This window comes from Aedes albopictus, chromosome 2 (genome assembly GCF_035046485.1).
Source record: "Aedes albopictus strain Foshan chromosome 2, AalbF5, whole genome shotgun sequence".
NCBI lineage: Eukaryota > Metazoa > Arthropoda > Insecta > Diptera > Culicidae > Aedes > Aedes albopictus.
This window is the reverse complement of record NC_085137.1, coordinates 259,605,089-259,624,970: the sequence shown is the minus strand read 5'-3', so window position 1 is coordinate 259,624,970 and position 19,882 is coordinate 259,605,089. Positions and strand designations below refer to the sequence as shown.

The window sequence follows — 19,882 nt, the reverse complement described above, 5'->3', positions numbered from 1 at the left end:
GATCATCGCGATTTTGTTATCAAGTCTACCTAGGAGCTATGATGGGCTGATCACTGCGTTGGAGACCCGTTCTGAAGAGCAACTGAAACAGGAGTACGTTAAGGGAAGGCTCTTAGATGAATGGAAACGACGTTGTGATTTTGCTGATTCAGATACGGAAAAAGCATTAGCGGCTTCGGCAAGAGGTGGAGTGCGGAGGAAGAAGATATGCTACTGCTGTAAAAATGAAGGACATTTCTGGCGTGACTGCCCGAAGCTTGAAGTGAAGGATCAATTGGACGAATGTGAAGCGCAGCCAGGACATAGTGCAAGAGTATCAAAGGCACAGGCGACGAACTATGAAGGAGGAGCGGTTTGTTTTTTGGTTTCAGGAGGAGAATGTGATAGTGTTAGTGCTAGGAAGATGCGCAAAAATATGTGGTGTTTGGATTCAGGATGTGTAAGTCACCTAACTGGAGATGCTAATTTGTTAGAAGATCTGGTTGTGTGTAATGAAGCAGTTTACCTGGCGGACGGACGTAAAGTGTTTGCTAGAGGTAGAGGAACCGGGAAAATTGAAGCTGATGGAATGACTATCGCAGTTAAGAATGTGTTGTTTGTTCCGGGAATTGCTGGAAATTTCTTATCGGTACCAAAGATTGTTGGTCTCGGATACAATGTACATTTTAATTCTGCAGGAGGCGGAATTTTGAAGCATAACAAACTGATTAAGAACTTTTCGAAGAAGGATGGACTATATTTTGCTTAACATTAGTTCAATAGTGATTAAGACTCAGTAACGGGCTACACACTGAGGAGGAGTGTAGAAGGGAACAGTGTTTAGCCTATGTAGTCTTCTCTTGACAAACACTAATGTGAAATAGCAGTAAGCACACCTCGACCAAACTATCCATTTTTGTTTACCTACTTTAAGTAATATTACGAAATCAGTCGTATCCTAAGAATGTAATCTTTAACCATCTGTTTAATAAACGTTCGTTGCATTAGTTATTTCGCGGTTGTAATTATTTTCTTCGTCGGTGGCCAACAAAATCAGCGCAGACGCGAACCGTTTCCTATATGAACACACGGGGGTTCGGTGTCGAGCTACCAAATCATCGCGAGCCGTTATAGAGGTGGCGATAGTGTTCGGCTATTTTTCATCATGGCGTCGCGGACAACAAATTTGAATTTATTTGTTCTAGCTGTCACGTCGGTTCGTCGGTGGTTGGGTCGCGGTGTTCGATGGTGCGCGAATGCTGACGATTCGCATCTCTGCGCATAGGGCGTTAAGGACAGACTTGTTAGAATCCCAATATGGCCGCCACAATGGCCGACTTTGGCACCTACTCACGATTTCGAGGGCACAAATCTCTTCGTAAACAAAACCAGCGCATCTGAGCTTCTCATTTTAAGCTAATTACAAGTGAGCAAGAACAGAATAATAAAATGCACTGTTGTTTGAAGCTTGCGTCTTGAGATTTGTGCGTCTGAAGTTCTGATGCACTGTTGAAGCGGGATTTCAAGACGTTTGTCCTTAAACTGGTATGCCACAGGATCATAGGATGCTAAAGTGGAGGCGATAGTGTCTATACTGCCCATAATCGCATAGTTTACGTAAGCGCCACTGTAGTTTTTAACACACTTTTGAAATTTTAACAATGAATAATGGAAAGTTTAAGGCTTTTTCACGTTAAGATCTAGCTAGTGATTGGATCTTGTGCTCTATTTAATAAGACTGGTCACAATTAAAGATACTATAAGCAAAGATACGAAGTGTGATGATTGTTGTTGTCGATGATGATCATCCAATCATGACGATGATGCCGACGAGCAATGCTTTAAAGCACGTTTGACAGGTCTACTGCTCGATTGGAATGACATTGACAGAAAATTTGGAATTCCAATTGGAACATTTCGTATCTTTGCATATGGACTTATCCACCGATGAACCAAATTCATCGCGGTCCGAGAATTTTGACACTAGAGCGGGGTCTGTTCCAATCAGAATCGTCCAATTCTGATTGGAACGGCCCCGCTCTAGTGTCAAAATTCTCGGACCGCGATGAATTTGGTTCATCGGTGGATAAGTCCATAGTGTCTTTAGTCACAATGATGCACGTGATGATATTGCTGACTGCACCCCAAATTGGACTGACACAATAGTGTGCACACACCTTCAAAGTGTGATTGCAGCGCAGGGCTACATCGGATCGAGTTGAGGTCTTCGGTGCACTTATTTCTTGTAAATGGAGGAATAAGTGCACCGAAGACGTCGAGACGATCCGAGGCAAATGTGCACTTTTATCACATTTTTTATGCGTTTCAAAAAAAGTTTGATATTGATATTCACTTGTGAATGCTGACATAGTCAATGGTGATTACGTCAACTATGCGATCATGGGCAGTATAGCGGACGCTACTGCGCTACTAAACGCACTCCTCTCTAGTGGCTGTCATCATCGATGATGGATGTAATGATGTCAACTCAGCAAAATCAAAGGAAAATGGGTGTTTGTCGTCGACCTGCTTATTTTGTGGTTTAAAAACGTAATTTTAGTGTAAATAGTGTTACTTTAATGCTTGAAAATATGAAAAACAGTGCTTTGTTATCCTGAATTTATGTTGGCGTTAAGAATAGACTGTTTGGTTGTGATGTAAAATCGATAAAATTGGATGTCGTGATCGTGCTACTAAAAACAAAAAGAGAAATCAAATGCCATCAGGATGTACTTCTCGATAGGATGGCCCCGAGTAATCAATTGCTCATATAAAAACATACGCAAAATATCATGCGATCGCGTGAAAATTCTGTTTACGATTCTCACCGACGATACCTTAGCGATTTGGTACACGAAGGTAAGTGCAGCTTGGGTGAAATGCACAGCGCCAGCGCTACGCTGCAAATGTAAACAATCATTAGGGTGCATCATAATTACATCGATTCAAGCTCATGATCTTCCTTTTTTGTTCTTCAAGCCCTGTGTTCCAATAGCAGCAAAGGTTCGAAGTCTCCAGTGCTTGGAAAAGCATGGCCAGAACACAGCAGTCGAGTGGAAACCTGACTCCAGCATGCTTCTGGTGGTTACGACGACTGGAACCTTGTTCATGTACACTTTGATAGTGAGCGATGCTCCAAAGGGAGTCTACAACCAGAATGATTCACCGTTTTCTAACCTTCGGAGGGACAGTGCTGAGCTGTTCCTAAAAGAGACCATTCCGTCTTTAAGACTTTCCCTGGTAAGATAAAACATTCAGTTTTACTTGGTAAATGTTTCTATTAATCATATCTTTTACTTTTTTTAGACGCATCAGTTGTCGCTTTATGTGCCCATCTCTTGTATTTCTTGTATCAACGTTTCACAGATAATGGTAGCAACCAAAAACGGTCGCGTGATTCGTCTGAATTGGAACGGCATAGAGGAGCGTGATTATGCTCTTGATTTAAAACGTATTCCGTTCAGTATCAATCAGCAAGTGAGCTACGGTAAGGCAAAACATAGTTCTTTTTCCGTTGGATGAAAGTAAAATGTACATTTCGGTTTTCAGCCGTTCCCATACTGGAGAATAATACCTACATAGAGTCTATTGATTACTCACCGCTGTTGTGTGGGTTTGCAATCACGTTGAACGATGGACGAGCTGCTTTTTTGACTGCAGGAAATACGAAGTTTGATCCAAACGTGAGTACCTATAGTTGAATTATAACATGAAGTAGGTGGTTGTTGATTTGTTGCGCAACTCAATCAATGTACATGCATTTTATACTTCAACGTTTCTTTTTATACGGCAAGATGAGCCATGGTTGCGTTTTTACATGGTGAACATAGTAATTCAACTTTAAAATGGGGTAGAAGCTTCAGTTTGGTCAGCCCGGAGATTTGGCCATAGTGCGGTATTCAGCCTGTTACGATCTAAATCTGCATAATTTTTTTTACTAGTTGATTCTAATATAATATGATGATTACAGCTGATACAGCTGATTACAGAAAAAAAAATTTTCTTAAAAAATCAGCTCCCATATAGGGTGCGGGCACCGGTTTTGGCCAGTCTAAGGGAAATCATTTTTATAAAAATAACCAATAACCCAATGAAAACTACCAATGTGTCAAATGAAAGGTTTCGATCTATACTTTATTAGAAAAATGCAGAAATCAAGCTAATACTTGATTTTTGTATTAAAAGTGGCGGTGGCCAAAATAGAAGCATTGCCGCAGTTTTGGCCATATTTTCAGCTTTGGTTTCTATTTTGGCCAATCACGGGTATTTCTTATGGGAGTGGCCAAATTAGAAACACCCTGGCCAAAATAAATATATGGGAGCAGATTTTTTAAGGAAAATTATTGTTTTCTTCCAGTTTTTAATCAAAATGTATGGTTTTCGCAGCTGTAATCATCATATTATATTAGAATCTACAAGTAAAAAATAAATTTATGCCAATTTAGACCGTAACAGGCTGAATACCGCACTATGGCCAAAACTCCGGGCTGGCCAAAACTGAAGCTTCTACCCTATCTATTTTCGCCAAGGTGCTTCTAATTTGGCCACTCCCATAAGAAATACACGTGATTGGCCAAAATAGAAATCAAAGCTGAGAATATGGCCAAAACTGCGGCAATGCATCTATTTTGGCCAGTGCCACTTTTATACGAAAATTAGCTTGATTTCTGCATTTTTCTAATAAAGTATAGATCGAAACCTTTCATTTAATACATTGGTAGGTTTCATTGGATTTTTGGTTATTTTTATAAAAATGATTTCCCTTAGACTGGCCAAAACCGATGCCCGCACCCTACTTCTTAAAGAAATAAAGATTCAATTTCAAACGAATTGATGTACGGATTAAGAGACTTTGTTTTCTACTGAATTAGTTCTTCGTCTCATTAGTTTATGTATTAGTTTCACCAATAATTTAATCTTTCTACGTAGATACAGTACTGGTCAAAATTATAGGCAATGCTCATGATACTATGTTTAGGTTGATAAATCTCCCTTTGAGATAGCTTTATTCAAATGCAATTATTTTAATATTATTGTCTATTGACTACATATTAACTATACAACGTTTTTTACTCCAAACGATTATCAACATAGAAAAACTAATTAAAATCTTGAAATTGGTCAAAAACTGTCTGGCCAAAATTATAGGCACTATGTTGACCTACTAATGAAGGTATGATATCCTATCTCAGAAACTTTTTATCATCGAGGTTATAATACTTTCACGAGCCTTAAATATTCTTTTAGCACGGTTTGGAATCGGGATTGGGATTGGCGTTTGGTGGATTTTGAACAAATATCCATGAAAACTACAACGAATACCTGTCGATTTTTAGTGTGATAGTTTTACAACTGCTGATCAATATACTTCAAGTGTTCTCAATACGATTGTTGTCTAGGCTAGTTGACGATCATGCTAGGACAGAAATTCCATGGCTTTGAAACTAATCAATTGATATTTCACATTGTCATAAGAATCATTTTCTTCATGGAAATGCCAGTTATCATCATTATAACTGAAGTTCTCATCAAAGTGTTTATCCTAGACAACAGATATAGTTTTGATATATTGTTTGGCATTCAGCATACCCCCAGATGATATCAGGGGATCAATATCTTAAAAAAAATCATCCCCACAGACTGTTACTACCCCAGCCCCTTGCAGTCGTGTTTGGATGCTGAATAGCATATTGCGTTATTCTACTCTCCACCTTACAGACACCCCATATTCCAGTAAATTTCTTCAAAAAGGATAAAATCACTAAATACAGCATGGTACCGTTGTATTTGGCTCCAATGGGCATGTTTTTGGCACCCTTCGAGGCGTTCTTAATTTACTTGTTGTCTTAGACTGAAAACCGCTTTTTTGAGTAGCTGTATAACTAATAACGGAAAGTGGGACTGGATACTAACAGTGTGTGAGACTGGATTTCTTCAATAGAAACTGGACTGCCGGTTTCATAGAAAGATAGATTGAATTCCATTAGGTATTTCAGAAACATTTCCAATGTCCACGAGAAATATCTCAATAAGAACTTTAGTCGTAATGATGGTTACAGGTATTTTGAACAAGCCAACGCTTCATTTCACAATTCAAAATTAATCAATTTCAATGCCATACAACAAAACTTACCCATTACAATACCTGGGAGTTCATATTCTGGATGGTTTGCCCACTAACCTACACTTAAAACCTTTTGGAAACGTATGTAGGACATTTATTATTAACTGCAAATTTATAAACTAGAAATCACAAGTATCTCGAGATAGCTATCATTGACATTTGATAAAATACACCCAAAATCAAACTTACAAACCAATGATCTCGATTCTAAACAATACTAACACCTCTGCTAAACAGAATATTTAAGGATCCTGGTGATGTTATTACTAATGTCTGAGATAGAACATAAAACTTTCTTAGGAATGTCGATAAAGTGCCTATAATTTTGGCCAGACAATTTTCGACCAAATTCAAGATTTGAATTCTTTCTTCTTCGTTACGTTTTGCTTGATGTTTGAAACAATGCAATTTTATTTCGTGATCAATAAACACTTATATTCGAATAATGGCATTTGAGTTAAGCTAACCCGAAGAAAGGTATATCGAACTATGCATCGTATCATCATCACTGCCTATAATTTTGACCAGTACTGTATGTAAAATCCTACAGCTTGACCAAAAAACTCTTTAAAAATGCTGCTAGAAAGAAAAGCTTTTTTCATAAATAAGGAATGATCTTAGAAGGAGTTAGCAGCTGAACACCAGTGCAACTATAAGCTTAATAATACTAAATCTATCTGTAATTTTTTAACGGTCAAATGGCCTTCCTGTTTAAAAAAAAGATCAGAAAAGATTCTAGGGAATGTTCTATTCTGAAGGATTAGATTATTCTAGTGATTTCGTTTCTGGAAAACGGCATTCGAGGGTTTGGCTTTCTGGGAAATTACCTACAACCATAGATTTTAATACGTTTTTCTCGGTGTTTGCAGCAAGTACAAGGCATTTGGTGTCAAAATGTGGATGACGCAACTTGTGCCGTCATTAATCACAAATACCGGCTGATTGCATTCGGACGACGCAACTCACAAGCCAACATGTACGTAATTGATGACCTGACCGGTGGGCTTGAGTTGTCGCATCGGTTGGTTCTCAGTGCTAAGGATTTTCCGGGATCGCCCGGTTACGTGAGCGAACTCAAATGGACCCCAGACGGATGTGCTATAATGATGGCCTGGAGTAATGGTGGAATATCCCTGTGGAGTACATTTGGATCATTGCTGATGTGTTCGCTCGGTTGGGACTATGGACTACACGTAGATTTAACTAAGAACAACCCATTCAACATTATTAGTATGGTAAGTAAAATATTACCTTATTTTTGGCTTCCATAATTTGATAACTTTTATATACACATAAATTGCAAAAAAAAATCAATATTACGCAATTCATTAAATAACGAATTGCGAAGTAATTAACACCTTTCAGCATACTTAGACAAGCATTGCTGGAACCGTGTGCCATAAAGTTAATTGCAAGGATTTCAACTTTGGGTTCTGTCTCCCTCTTTAATTCCTGTACTTAACATTCAAAACAAATTTTTATTTCATTCATTTATTTGAGAAAAGGTTATTTTGCAAGGCAAATAGAAACAGCGTTAAACACGTTCAGATATTTTATTCAATTTCAAGATAGAAAATAGCTTCTATTTCAAATAAAAATCAAAGACCAGATTATAATTATCGGAGTGGGTCAACGTTGTATGGGAAAAATAAAATTTGATCGCATTAACCCAATGCTTTTACAATTCCTTTTAGTGTCTAAAACAACTGCGCAAAATTTGGGAGCGATATGTTGCGTTCCGGTATTCCGCATTGCGATTGAAATTTGTATGGGGTTTAGTATAGGTAAACTTACTTTTTTTTGCGTTTTCCCTTAAGGGGCTTAATTTTCTCCTAATTTAATCGATGATGTTGAAATGCAGCTTTGGATGTGACAAAAAACTTTGTCGAAGACCGCAAAGCGATCCGACCTTTGTGTCAAAAGTTATTGCGCTCAAATCGTCTGATGTATGTAAATTGTAAATGAATAATATCGATAATAAAATCTCAATTTTTGACCTGAATTACCAAGCGTATAACTTTTTTTCACAAAGGCCGAATCACTTTTCGGTCTTCGACAAAGTTTTTCGGCTTTGGCCAATCGAAATGTCCGTGTGGTAGTGATTTATGTTCAAATTACCGTCAAGGCGCCATTCACCGTCTGCCTTCGAATATTTTTTCATTATTTCCATATTATGATTAAATGATATGACAATTTTCCTCCAATTTCACCAACACAACACTAATGTATTGTTATCATGTCAAAACGCTCATTAGAAACATTTAAAAGTATCATATTGACACTAAAGTGTGTTTACATGAAGCGGGTTTCTGTTCGTTCACTGCATTCATAGTGAAAAAACGAAAACTGCGCTAAGGTGATTTAAGCGATAATGGGTCCCTAGTACCACGGTGAATGGTGACCTACCACGGAATTAGGCAACCCTACTACCCTTTACTAATTTTACGATCACCAAATTTTGTGAAAAATTTTCTTCTTCTGTGTATATTGCTTCAATTTTAGCCTATAATGAAGGCAATTAAAAGCGGCACCATCAATGTTTATATGACTGGTGTCAAATGACAGCCCTTATTTGCCCCGAATCCTCTTAGATCCACGGTGAATGGTGCCTTGACGGTATCCGTGTTAAGAATTTGTAAGAACTTTGTAAACATCTTTTCTTTTCCCGTATATAAAAAGGCTTGCAGTAGGTTTCGTGAGATATTTTTTGGACAACTCAATATCCTGGGCTACAATTCAACGTCATTAGTTACAGACATAATTTTAGACGACATTCTTCAACTTATGAGAAAAATGCAAAAAAGTAAGTTTTCCTACACTTAATCTCATACAAATTTCAATTGCAATCTATCGCACCAAAAATTTGCGCAGTTGTTTTGGTTGCCAAAAGGAATCGAAAAAGTTTTGTTCCGGGTTGATGCGATCATATTTTAGTTTTCTCATATGTACAACGTTGATCCACTCTGATAACCCGTAACGTGGGTAGATCACCTTATAATGGTAAGGTAAGGTCTACCATAACAAATTTTGATTTTGTAATAGGACAGATCGGTGAAGTACTAGATTTGTAGTAATGAGCTGAATTTTAGTATAATGAGAAGGTCAATTCTCCGTTTCTGCAATGAAATGGTGCAAAAAGCGTGGGTATTATGATTCCTTGCCTAATTTGATGCTGCTTGAGTAAAACTTTGGGCAACAGTTTTGTTGTTTTCTCCATTTCTTGCAACATAAACAACATAGTTATCCAAAGTTTTGCTCAAACAGCATCAAATAAGGCAAGGAATCATAATACCCACGCTTTTTGCACCATTTCATTGCAGAAACGGAGAATTGACCTTCTCACCATACTAAAATTCAGCTCATTACTACAAATCTAGTACTACACCGAACGTGCCCCATTCTCCAGTTTAGTTAATTTAAATGTAGGAAAATTATGAGATCAAAATTTACTTTACTTTTTTGTGTTTTGTTTGATTTTTGTATTTTGTTTGTTTTTTACTACTAATGTACCATTTGTTTCAGTGTCATTTGCTTGATTTTAACTTTAATATAATAATGATTCGTTTCAGCGCTGTTCAGGTTATCCAACTAGGGGTAGGCGGGGCATAATGAGCACCTCGTATTTTCACTGTAAATCTTCAAATTAACAAAACAAATTGCTTGATTGTAGCCTAATTATCTAAAATCCAATGAGTTGATGACAAAACATTAGTCAAAAAATCTGTTTATCTTAAAAAATTAATCAAAATGCTAAAGTGGTCATGTACTGGGAAAATATTATAAGAATCAGGTGACCTAAAATAAGGCTTTGGGAATCGAAATCACAACTTAGTGGGCATCTATCGATTTTCTTGATATTCCCTAGGCCAATGAAATGTATTTGTAACACTTTTCAACTATTTGTATAATTATTTTGTTGAAAAAATATGCTTCAAAGAGTTGGTAGTAGGGTGGGGCAAAATGAGCAACTGGTGAAAAAATAATGAAAATGATAATCATCTTCAACAAACGAATTTTAATTTTGGTTTTCTCTGTTTTGATGCATACAGTAAGGTTTTGTCTGTAACTTTCAATTTATTAGCTTGAAAACTTCAGTTTCTGTATACTATCACCGTTTAAAAATTCCTCAATAGAAGACTCCTTGAAACCCCGCAGTTCCCTACAAATTAAACCCCGTAATCCCTTCAAATTCTCATTGATTGTTGCCGGTATGCTTTATCATTGACAAGCATAGTCAATTCAAGCATAATTTTTCAAATCGACGTATCTAAGTTTTTCACTGATCTGAGTAAATTCATGGTCAATGTTGACGACCATTTCACTAAAATAGTTTTTTCGTGCTTAACATCACCAGGGATATAGCACGCACTAGGTAAGAAACAAAACCTACTCATTCCATATCATTTTCACAATGAATTTTGACAAAAATACACATACACCGGGTTGGTTCGAGATACGTCATGCCAGATACGTCGCTTTTGTATGGTGCCAGTTTGGTGTATCTGTTACTTTTGATTTTGGCTAGATACGTCGTTTGGTTTTCTCATATATCAAAACGGTGTATCTATCAGTAAAGTTGTAAACATCAAAATAGTTAGATACGTCGTTTTGAACAATATACTTAGTTAAACAAATTAAGCAATAAATCATCAAACAGTGATATAGGTTCTTCAATTTGCTTTATGAATCATGCATGCAGCAGTTAACCCGGATTTGTTTACATTCTCGAGTTACGTCGGATTGAAAAGTTATGCTTGAATTAGCATTTGATTGTGTACAAAACTGGTATTGATCATCCTGCCCCACCTAGGGTGCTCATTATGCCCCACCCCCAAAAACGCAACTCGCGATTTTATACGTTTTTAAAAACATAAAATTTTACAACATTTATAATTTTATTCGTAATTTTAACGATAAGCTTTTGTCAGTAAGGGTTCAAATGAGGATAAAACGTTAAAATTACACACTGGTTGCACTTAATTTACTGTATTTGGTGGCAAAATGCTTAAACTGCTCATTATGCCCCGCCTACCCCTAGCTAATGATATTAAGTTTTGATAAATTATAAAACATACTATGCACATTCTTTTCAATAAGTTATTTGTTTCTATTAGTCTTATTGTTTCTATTTACCCCGTTTTACCATAATGACGTTTTTGTAAAAAATATTTCTTAAAGCTAACTCTTCCATCATTTTTAGGATTGGTCCACGGAAGGTTATCAGCTGTTTATGGTGCGTCAATTAAATGAACTTATTCCATCCGAATTAGATAAGTCATCGTCCTCTTCGTCGTTGGTGTCCGCAAGTCCCAATACCTCCACCGGTAGCATCAAAGAAATTAGTGAATCTGTCCACAAACCTACGTTAAAGCGATCCAACAGTTCTGGAACTAGGACAATGCTCATTCAATTGGATTTTGTAAAAAGTATCCTTACGATTAACCCTTGCATGGTGAGTATTTTGAATAAGTTTGTGCTTTTAAAACATAATAGTGAACGTATTATTTTTCAGAGTTATAATTCGTATTTGTTGTTGCAAGGAGACGATAAGCTGTATATAAACCATGGAGATGTTTTACAGAATATTTACCATAATACGAACGCATACTGCAATGATAGCAATGGAAATGCTTATTCTAAGAATCTACCCTACACTGGTTTATCGAAAGAAGGTCAGTGTGTTGAAACTTCGTTATTTCTAAATGTCAATAAAACGCGTTGTTTTTTTGTTCAGATTTAGATTATATGAGGAATATGGATGAAAATAATGCCGAAAAATATGTGCAAGTAAATAGCATATTGTCGGAAAGCAAGCACTGGGTGGTTCTAAATCTTCCAACTGCGTATACGGCATCCAATTGGCCAGTCAGGGTAACTGTTCCCTTAATCTTTTGTCGTTCATTTTCACATAACTCCTTTGTAATGTTTCGTTTACAGTACAGTGCGATTGATTTTCTTGGGACTAGTGTAGCAGTGGCCGGGCGAACTGGGGTGGCATTATATTCCTTCAGCACCCGCAAGTGGAAACTGTTCGGCAACGAAACCCAGGAGAAAGATTTCGTGGTTACCGGTGGTCTGTTGTGGTGGAATGAGTTTGTAATAATGGGTGAGTAATAATAGATTTTAGTGTGTTAAGAGTTGACCAGATTGAATGCGCTACACGAAGCAACAGAAAAAAAATAGTAGGTTTCACTACAATCGGGTTTGTGGCATTCGGGCTAGTAAATTTTAAACTAGTTCCATTCGACCTATTCTTCCTATCTGAAAAGAGAGGCTATTGTCTTTTTTAAAACGCGCTCATAGTAAATATAGTTTTCGACAAAAAAGTTTAGTTGAACAACATTAATGGAATTACTGATTTCCAACTTTAATTTCTTAGGATGTTACTCACTGATCGGTCTTCATGATGAACTTCGCATCTATTCAAAGGAAAACAAACTAGACAACCGTTTCGCCAGCATAACAAAAATGAATGCTCCAGTGATGTTGATCAATTTGTTCAAAGATCAATTGGTGAGTATAAGTTAGGCATTGATAAGTGCGTTTCAAATATCTAACCTTTTTTTTTTAGATCGTGTTCACCGCTGACGGGCATGTTACCGTTTTCTCATTGCTGGAAGATGACAGACATCAAGTAGAGCTGGAAAAGATGCACATTTACGACATTAAGAATGTATGCATACATCCAGCGTGTGTGATTTCGGTACTGATGACGAACTTGAGGAATGAAGCCGGTGTCAAAAACAGCTATGACAACAGTCTGTCGGAAACATTGATCCTGAATGTATCTGGTCGAGTGCTGATGGTTCAAACGGATTATATTGGAAACGCCACGTCACAATTGGCGTCCACGTGCTTGGCTTCATCGGTGGAATGCATATGGGTGTCCGACTCGAACAAGACTCACATAAAAGAATCTCTATGGTTGTATTGTGGTGGTCACGGAATGCGCGTTTGGTTGCCAGTTTTTCCAAGGAATGGAGAGACCGGAAGTCGAAGCCATAGACATACCTTCATGAGCAAACGCATCATGCTCTCGTTCACTCTGAAGATCTATCCACTTGTGATCCTATTTGAAGACGCGATGATTCTAGGAGCTGAAAATGATACCGTGTTATACACAAGTGATTCGACTCTGTACTTTTCGCTGCCGTATTGCGCATTGAAGCGAACAAGCCAAGTATATTTGCACCAGATTCTTCGCCAGTTAATCCGTCGAAATCTTGGATACAATGCATGGGAAATCGCTCGATGTTGTACCAATTTGCCGTACTTTCCTCATTCTTTAGAACTGCTGTTGCACGAAGTACTCGAGGAAGAGGCCACTAGCAAAGATCCTATTCCGGATGCGCTTTTGCCGAGCGTATTGGAGTTCATTCAAGAATTTCCGGTATACCTGGAAACAGTGGTACAATGCGCTAGGAAAACTGAAATTGCTCTATGGCCATATTTGTTCTCGAGTGCTGGTAAACCAAAGGAATTGTTTCAGCAATGTATGGCCGCAAAGCAGCTGCAAACGGCTGCCAGTTATTTGATAATCCTGCAAAATTTAGAGCCATCGGCAGTGAGCCGCCAGTATGCAACACTGCTACTTGATACAGCATTGGAACAGAGGAACTGGTCACTGGCGAAGGATTTAGTTCGTTTTCTTCGGGCAATTGATCCCGATGATGTGGAATCGCCTCGTTCGTCGTATGTGTTCGGAAACAAGTTTGGAATGAATGCAGCTGGTCCTTCCGTATCGCCAAATGCCGAAGATCTGAGTCTCATTTTGGGAAGCAGTATGACGAGGGGTAGGAGTTTTTCCACAACAGCGAATCCCAAATCGAATGAAACGGTTAACAATGCAACCATAGTCAATAAGGATAAGAACATTATATTCAACAATTCAAGCAGTAACAACAATGTTGATACCACCGTAGTACAAAAAAGAAAGAAAAGTGTGCCAAATACTCCTAAGGAAAGGTAAGCTATGACATTTCAACTCTTATTTTAATGATTTTCAATTACTCCTCGGTGGATTTTGTACTGAACGAGCTATCAAGCAGTAGAGCAACTGTCAAAAAGTGGCATCCAAAACTTTAAAAGTGTTTAGGGTATGCACGGCAGTGAATTCCGAACCATGCCGACCCTATAAATCCTAACATAGAATAAGCTTTCTCTGTTACAATGCTTACAACATGTTCTTGAAGTTCAGCTTTTCGTCGAAAATGACTCCAAGGTCGCAGATTGACGTTACGCTTTCCAAAAGCCTTTTTTTTTTTGAAAATTGAATTTTCTTAACCATTTGATGAACAAAGTGATAATCTCCAAACCATGTAGGGTGGGGCGGGGCAAGATGGGTCGCGGGGCAAGATGGGTCAGTGCCATTTTCGGGCGCATTATTCATGTTTTGATGATGTTGATAATTTTGTTAGATGACCAGCATGAATATACAAAAGTTTGGGGCATCAATTGAAAAATTATTCACTCTCATTGGAAATAGAAAATAAAATGGTTTTTAGCAATTTTTCTTATGCGATACATTCCATATAATCTCCATATAAACGGCCGCGGGGCAAGATGGGTCACCTTCAATTTTGAACGTATTTATGGAGCATTCAAAAGTTATTTATTTTTTACTACAAGACTATCTCATAAATGACTTCAATCAAGCGGAATGAACGCTCAAAATTACAACATAAAATTATGATATTTTTTTAGTGAAAACATCGATTTTCAAGTCGCCTTAGGACCACTCAAATTTTAAAGTTTCGTTTAGGTTTCTTTTAAGCCTCGGAGTGTGGGTTCGATTCCCGCTCCAGTCGGGGAAAACTTTTCGTCAAACGGAAAATTCTCCACTGGGCCACTGGGTGTAATATGTGTTGTCCATTGTCGAATGTTAGTAATGTTCAGTCTGTATAAGCCGCAAGGTCGAAGACGGTGTACCGTGACCGCGCCTAATTCCAATCAGTTCCTAATTCGGTTCACACGAATCAAAATACCGAGTATTAGCCGAAATTGTCGCAAATCTTTAGCAAATTGATTTTTGTAATTTTCAATAAGTATGTCCACGCCAGAATATAATCAAAAAGTTAAAGGGTTTCTTGTGTATTAATGTGAAAATACATTAAATGCCATTAATTATCCAATCGGCTGCCATCCTACTTTTTTTCTTTTGCGGGCCTGTGAATTGCATCAATTTATACATTTAATGTATTTTCATTGAAATATTAACAAAATCAATCAAAATAGCACCAAAGCAGAACAATAAAGGACATATTTTTATAAATTTAACATCAAATCAACTTTTCGAAGAAGACTCCTGATGCTAGAAATGAAAAATGCACATGACCGGAATTAGGATACTACAGGTTCTACTTGCTCCTAATTCCAATCACCATATAAATCCAATGGAAACTATGAAAAAATCTGCAGTACAATCGAAACAATCCACTCCAGCATCAGTCAAGGCTCCCTGACGATTGATGTTTGGTTCATATGGGGCCGTTCATAAACCACGTAGACTTTTTGGGGGGAGGGCGGGTCTAGCCAAAGTCTACGCTCCTTACAAATTTTAAAATTTTTGTATGAACAACAGTCTACGAGGGGGAGGGGGGAGGGGGTTTAAGATGGCCAAATTTTTGGCCCTATCATTTACTGGTAACCCCAGATAAATTATAGATGACGTCAAACCCAACATAAACCTATCATTGACCTGTTTTTATTTTGTTCTCCAAACCCAACATAGACCCAACAGTTATGCGATGTGGGCCCAACATTGGTCCAACATTCGATAAAATTTGACCCGACTTTGACGCGACATTCGAAAAGGTTTCAGTCTGGTGGAATTTTGTAGTTTTCCCAGAAAGCTCTCAAAAACGCAACAACATTAAAACAATCTAATGTTATTACTTCAAATTATTATAGAACTAACATGTTTTGATAAGTAAATAAATGTATTTCGACATATAAAATATAAATATAGCTATAACAACCTATGATAATGATTATTTTGTCAACTTGATAATTACTTGGAGTGACCGGAATTAGGAACACAAGTGAACGGAATTAGGATCATACTGATTGGAATAAGGAACAACAACTTGTTTTAAATAGCGGCCATTTTCAAAATAAGTGGAGTACTTGCAACCTTGATTATATTTTTCTAGCAGTATAAAGACATAATGAAACAGCGTTGCACAATTACAGTCACTAAATGCAGAACATGTATTTTTTACAGCTATTAGACTTAGTTCATCGCCTTAAGTGAACGGAATTAGGTACAGTCACGGTAATTGTCTTTTTTTTAAATAAAATACTATAGATTTACAACTATATTTTTTTCGTTGTTTTTGAAAAATCTAGCCAATTTGCAGTAACTTTTGTTAAAGCACTTTTTTCGGAAACGCTTTCTTAGCATAGAAATAGTCGTTCACAGTCGTGGGAAGGAAAGGGGTAATAAAAAAATACCGGTGAGAACAAAACTGCCGAAAATATACATTTTTTTCTATTAAGTTCTGCTTGAAGTTCAATCTTTACAATTTTCAATAAACTCGTACTAGGGGTAGGCGGGGCAATATGGACACCCTAAGGTTTTTGCCAATTTTATCTGGCAAGATGTCAAAAAAGTTTAGTTTTTTGATACATGTATCCTTTTAAAGACTATTTAGCATCTATTGCATAAGAATGCTCACGAAGAAAAATGATTTATCCACTTCAAAAAATGTTATGAAAAATGTTAGTTTTGCATGACCGTCTTCAAGCATACGGGGCAGAATGGACACCCCCATGGGGCATTATGGACACCATGAGACTTTTACGAATTTCGTACATTATTTTCACCTATAAAGTAATTTCATTGCAAAACAACTATTATGAATGAATAATACGCCGAAGTAGTTCATTTTTGTTAAGTTAATTTAAATTCAGGCTGTTTTGGATAAAGCTTCGTTTTTGTCGGCATGTACAGCTGTGCCTAGAACAACTATTTTCCGCTGCTGTCGTTTTTTGACCAATTTGTTTCACCCTATGTCTACTATAGTGAACTTTTAACCGAAAATATACTGAAATCGAAGAATTTGATTGGTTTGTGATTTAGGTTATATTTTTCCCTTGCCGCTTCTTTCAAAAAGGTGAGTGTCCATTTTGCCCCGGCAGCAGAAGATATTTCCAAACTTGATTTTTGATATAATAAAGAAGAAAATATAAACATGTTAAGCATGTACATACAGCAAAACTACTTGCATGTGTTCTAGAAATATCAGGTTTTAATCGGCCTGCAATAAATTAATCACTAAACCTTATTTTAGATGGTGTGAAAATTATAATTTCCATGCACAAAAAACGGAGGACGCAACTTTTTCGTTTAAAATCAAGTATAATTTTAATTTCGAATGTTTCTTTCCTGAAACTACGTTTTAGACAAATGGACTATATTCTCCATTCATTAAAAGTTCAAAAAAGTTCGCATATTTCAAAATATTGAGGGTGTCCATTCTGCCCGGGTGTCCATAATGCCCCGCCTACCCCTATTATGAAATTCAAAGATCTACTATATTGTATGTAATATTTCCGCTTTTTTGCAGGGATTCATCTAGTGCTGAGGATTTCTTCATCGATGTCATTCTACAACGCCACGCACGACGGTTTTTGCAACTAAAGAAACTGGAGGACTTGGGTCGTATGAGTGCCACGCTGGATTTCCATCTAGTTGGATACCTAACGCGAGAAAAGGATCGTGCAGCAAGAATCGAAGACTTCGTTACGGCTTTGAAAACCTTACATGACGAACTGGATTGGCCGAAGCCTTGTTTGGATCTTAGTTTGATTCAGAACGGGCCAAGTTTACATCAACCGGAATCTCCGGCCTCGAATGTGTCAAACAAGTCCGCGTTTGATGTTGCCCAAAGAACCGAAGATTCTGGATACAATAGTTTGTCCATAAACAGGCTGACAGACGGAGGAATCAATGAAAGAGGAGATGACTCCAAAGTGCTGATCGATCCGCTGATTGCTATGACGATTGCCAAGTTGGAAGGTGCTGCTAACGATGGTAAGGAACTGTCCTTCATCGACACAAAAGAAGCCAACTTATCGCCCATGAACGACAATGTCAGTGTACGATCGGACCACGTCGTGGCTAATTGGGCAGATGACGGATGCAATTCATTGAATCAAGAAATCGAAGACAGCTTCAATAGAGCTATGGAGAACATTTCCAAAAACAATGGAAACTCCAAAAGAGAACAGCATAAATTGGAGATCAAAATGCGGTATTTGTTGCAGATTTTTACGGAAGCCAATTGTTACGAGTTTTCTTTGTTGTTGTCGGTCCTCTTGCTAGATGTAGCATCTGTTTGCCGAATAACCAATGCCGCGATACGATCGAAATCCCTCGTGGTATGTCGTCAATTGAGAAACGGTCTCAAAGATATGACAAGATGGAGCTTCAACGAGTGTCTCGGTTACCGTCCGTTCATGATAGCGTTACAACCCCAGCTGGCTGTGCTTGATAAATTTGTGATTCAACAAGAAGCAATTCCTTCGCTTACAACAACAACCAATACTAGTGTGCAATACAAACTTCCACTGGGTTCAATCCCCACTGATTTGGGGGTAATTCCAGAAACTGGGGCTGGCTCGGTGCATTCCGGTAATACCGATAATAATTCCCGTAACAAACATCCAAATGTTGCGATGGACAAAGTTGATGGAAGGTCACGTCATCTGTTGGATAAGAAAAGCAACACCGTGCTGGAGATCACCTACAATAAACGGGATCGTCTAGCAAGCGTCGGAAGTGGTGATAACAATACAAGTACGAGTAATTCTAGTGCTAACATTCCTAGACATGCCGGGAATTTTGTTAGATCAGTGTCTGACTTGGAGGTGGAGAACATTCGTAAAATGGCATCCGGAAAGGGTGGCGACCGTGGTTCAGTAGCATCGATGCCAATTACTGAAGAACCTGAACGAGCTTCCGGCTGTGTACTGATGTAATCGAAAAAAAAACAATCTATTGAGTTTAGTTGCAATTGTATTTATTCAAATGTTTTAACCTAAGAGGATAGCTCACTGTTTACAATTCCACTCACAACCTGTACTCATATTTAATTAGAATAATTACACAAATCTATTAATACACTTATGGTTTATATAAAGTCGATCCGAAAACCAAAGAGCACTCTAAAGGCGTATTTTCTCTGAAATCAGATCGAATCAAATCCCAATTTCGTAACTGTCCCACTTTCTGCAAATGATCATTGGCAAAAAAAATCAGATAACGCAAAGAAAAAGAAGAATGTTTTTTTATTTATTTTTTTTAACTTAAATGCTAATTCTACACTTAAAAGAAGAATGTGTGCAAATCTACTAATGAGATTGTTGCACAGTTACTTTTCATAATAAAATGATAAGACTTAGGGCTGTTACATCTGTCGCGATTTTCGCGGATTTGTCACGGTTTTGTCTTCTCAGTCGCCGATTTCGTGAGCCCTACAAAATTTGTCGCGATTTTCGCGGATTAGATTGAAATAACTCGCGAATACCTAAGACGCATGCTCGTGATATAAATTTCAGTTTAAAAATGATGCTTTAAAAACGTTCAAAACAACCGGTTTTATGATGGTGGATACCTTTGAACATTATGCATTAGGGTGGGGCGGGGCAATATGGGTCGCAGGGCAAGACGGGTTAGTGCCATTTTCGGGCACATTACTCATGTTTTGATTATGTTAATAATTTTGTTAGATGATCAGCATGAATATACAAAAGATTGGGGTATTGATTGAAACATTA

General features: G+C 37.6%; 1 protein-coding gene across 1 annotated transcript; it reads left to right on the top strand.

Annotated features, from left to right (window-relative positions):
• Positions 1-2,440: 2,440 nt before the first annotated feature.
• On the top strand, positions 2,441-19,228 carry LOC109404733 (guanine nucleotide exchange factor subunit Rich). The gene is made up of 12 exons (XM_019677655.3): positions 2,441-2,838; positions 2,959-3,219; positions 3,286-3,466; positions 3,529-3,662; positions 6,973-7,338; positions 11,304-11,555; positions 11,616-11,775; positions 11,838-11,974; positions 12,041-12,209; positions 12,483-12,616; positions 12,675-14,068; positions 17,671-19,228. Exons 1-12 carry the CDS (start codon positions 2,707-2,709, stop codon positions 19,082-19,084), a joined length of 4,734 nt encoding a protein of 1,577 aa, XP_019533200.3. The 5' UTR covers positions 2,441-2,706; the 3' UTR covers positions 19,085-19,228.
• The last annotated feature ends 654 nt before the right edge of the window (positions 19,229-19,882 follow it).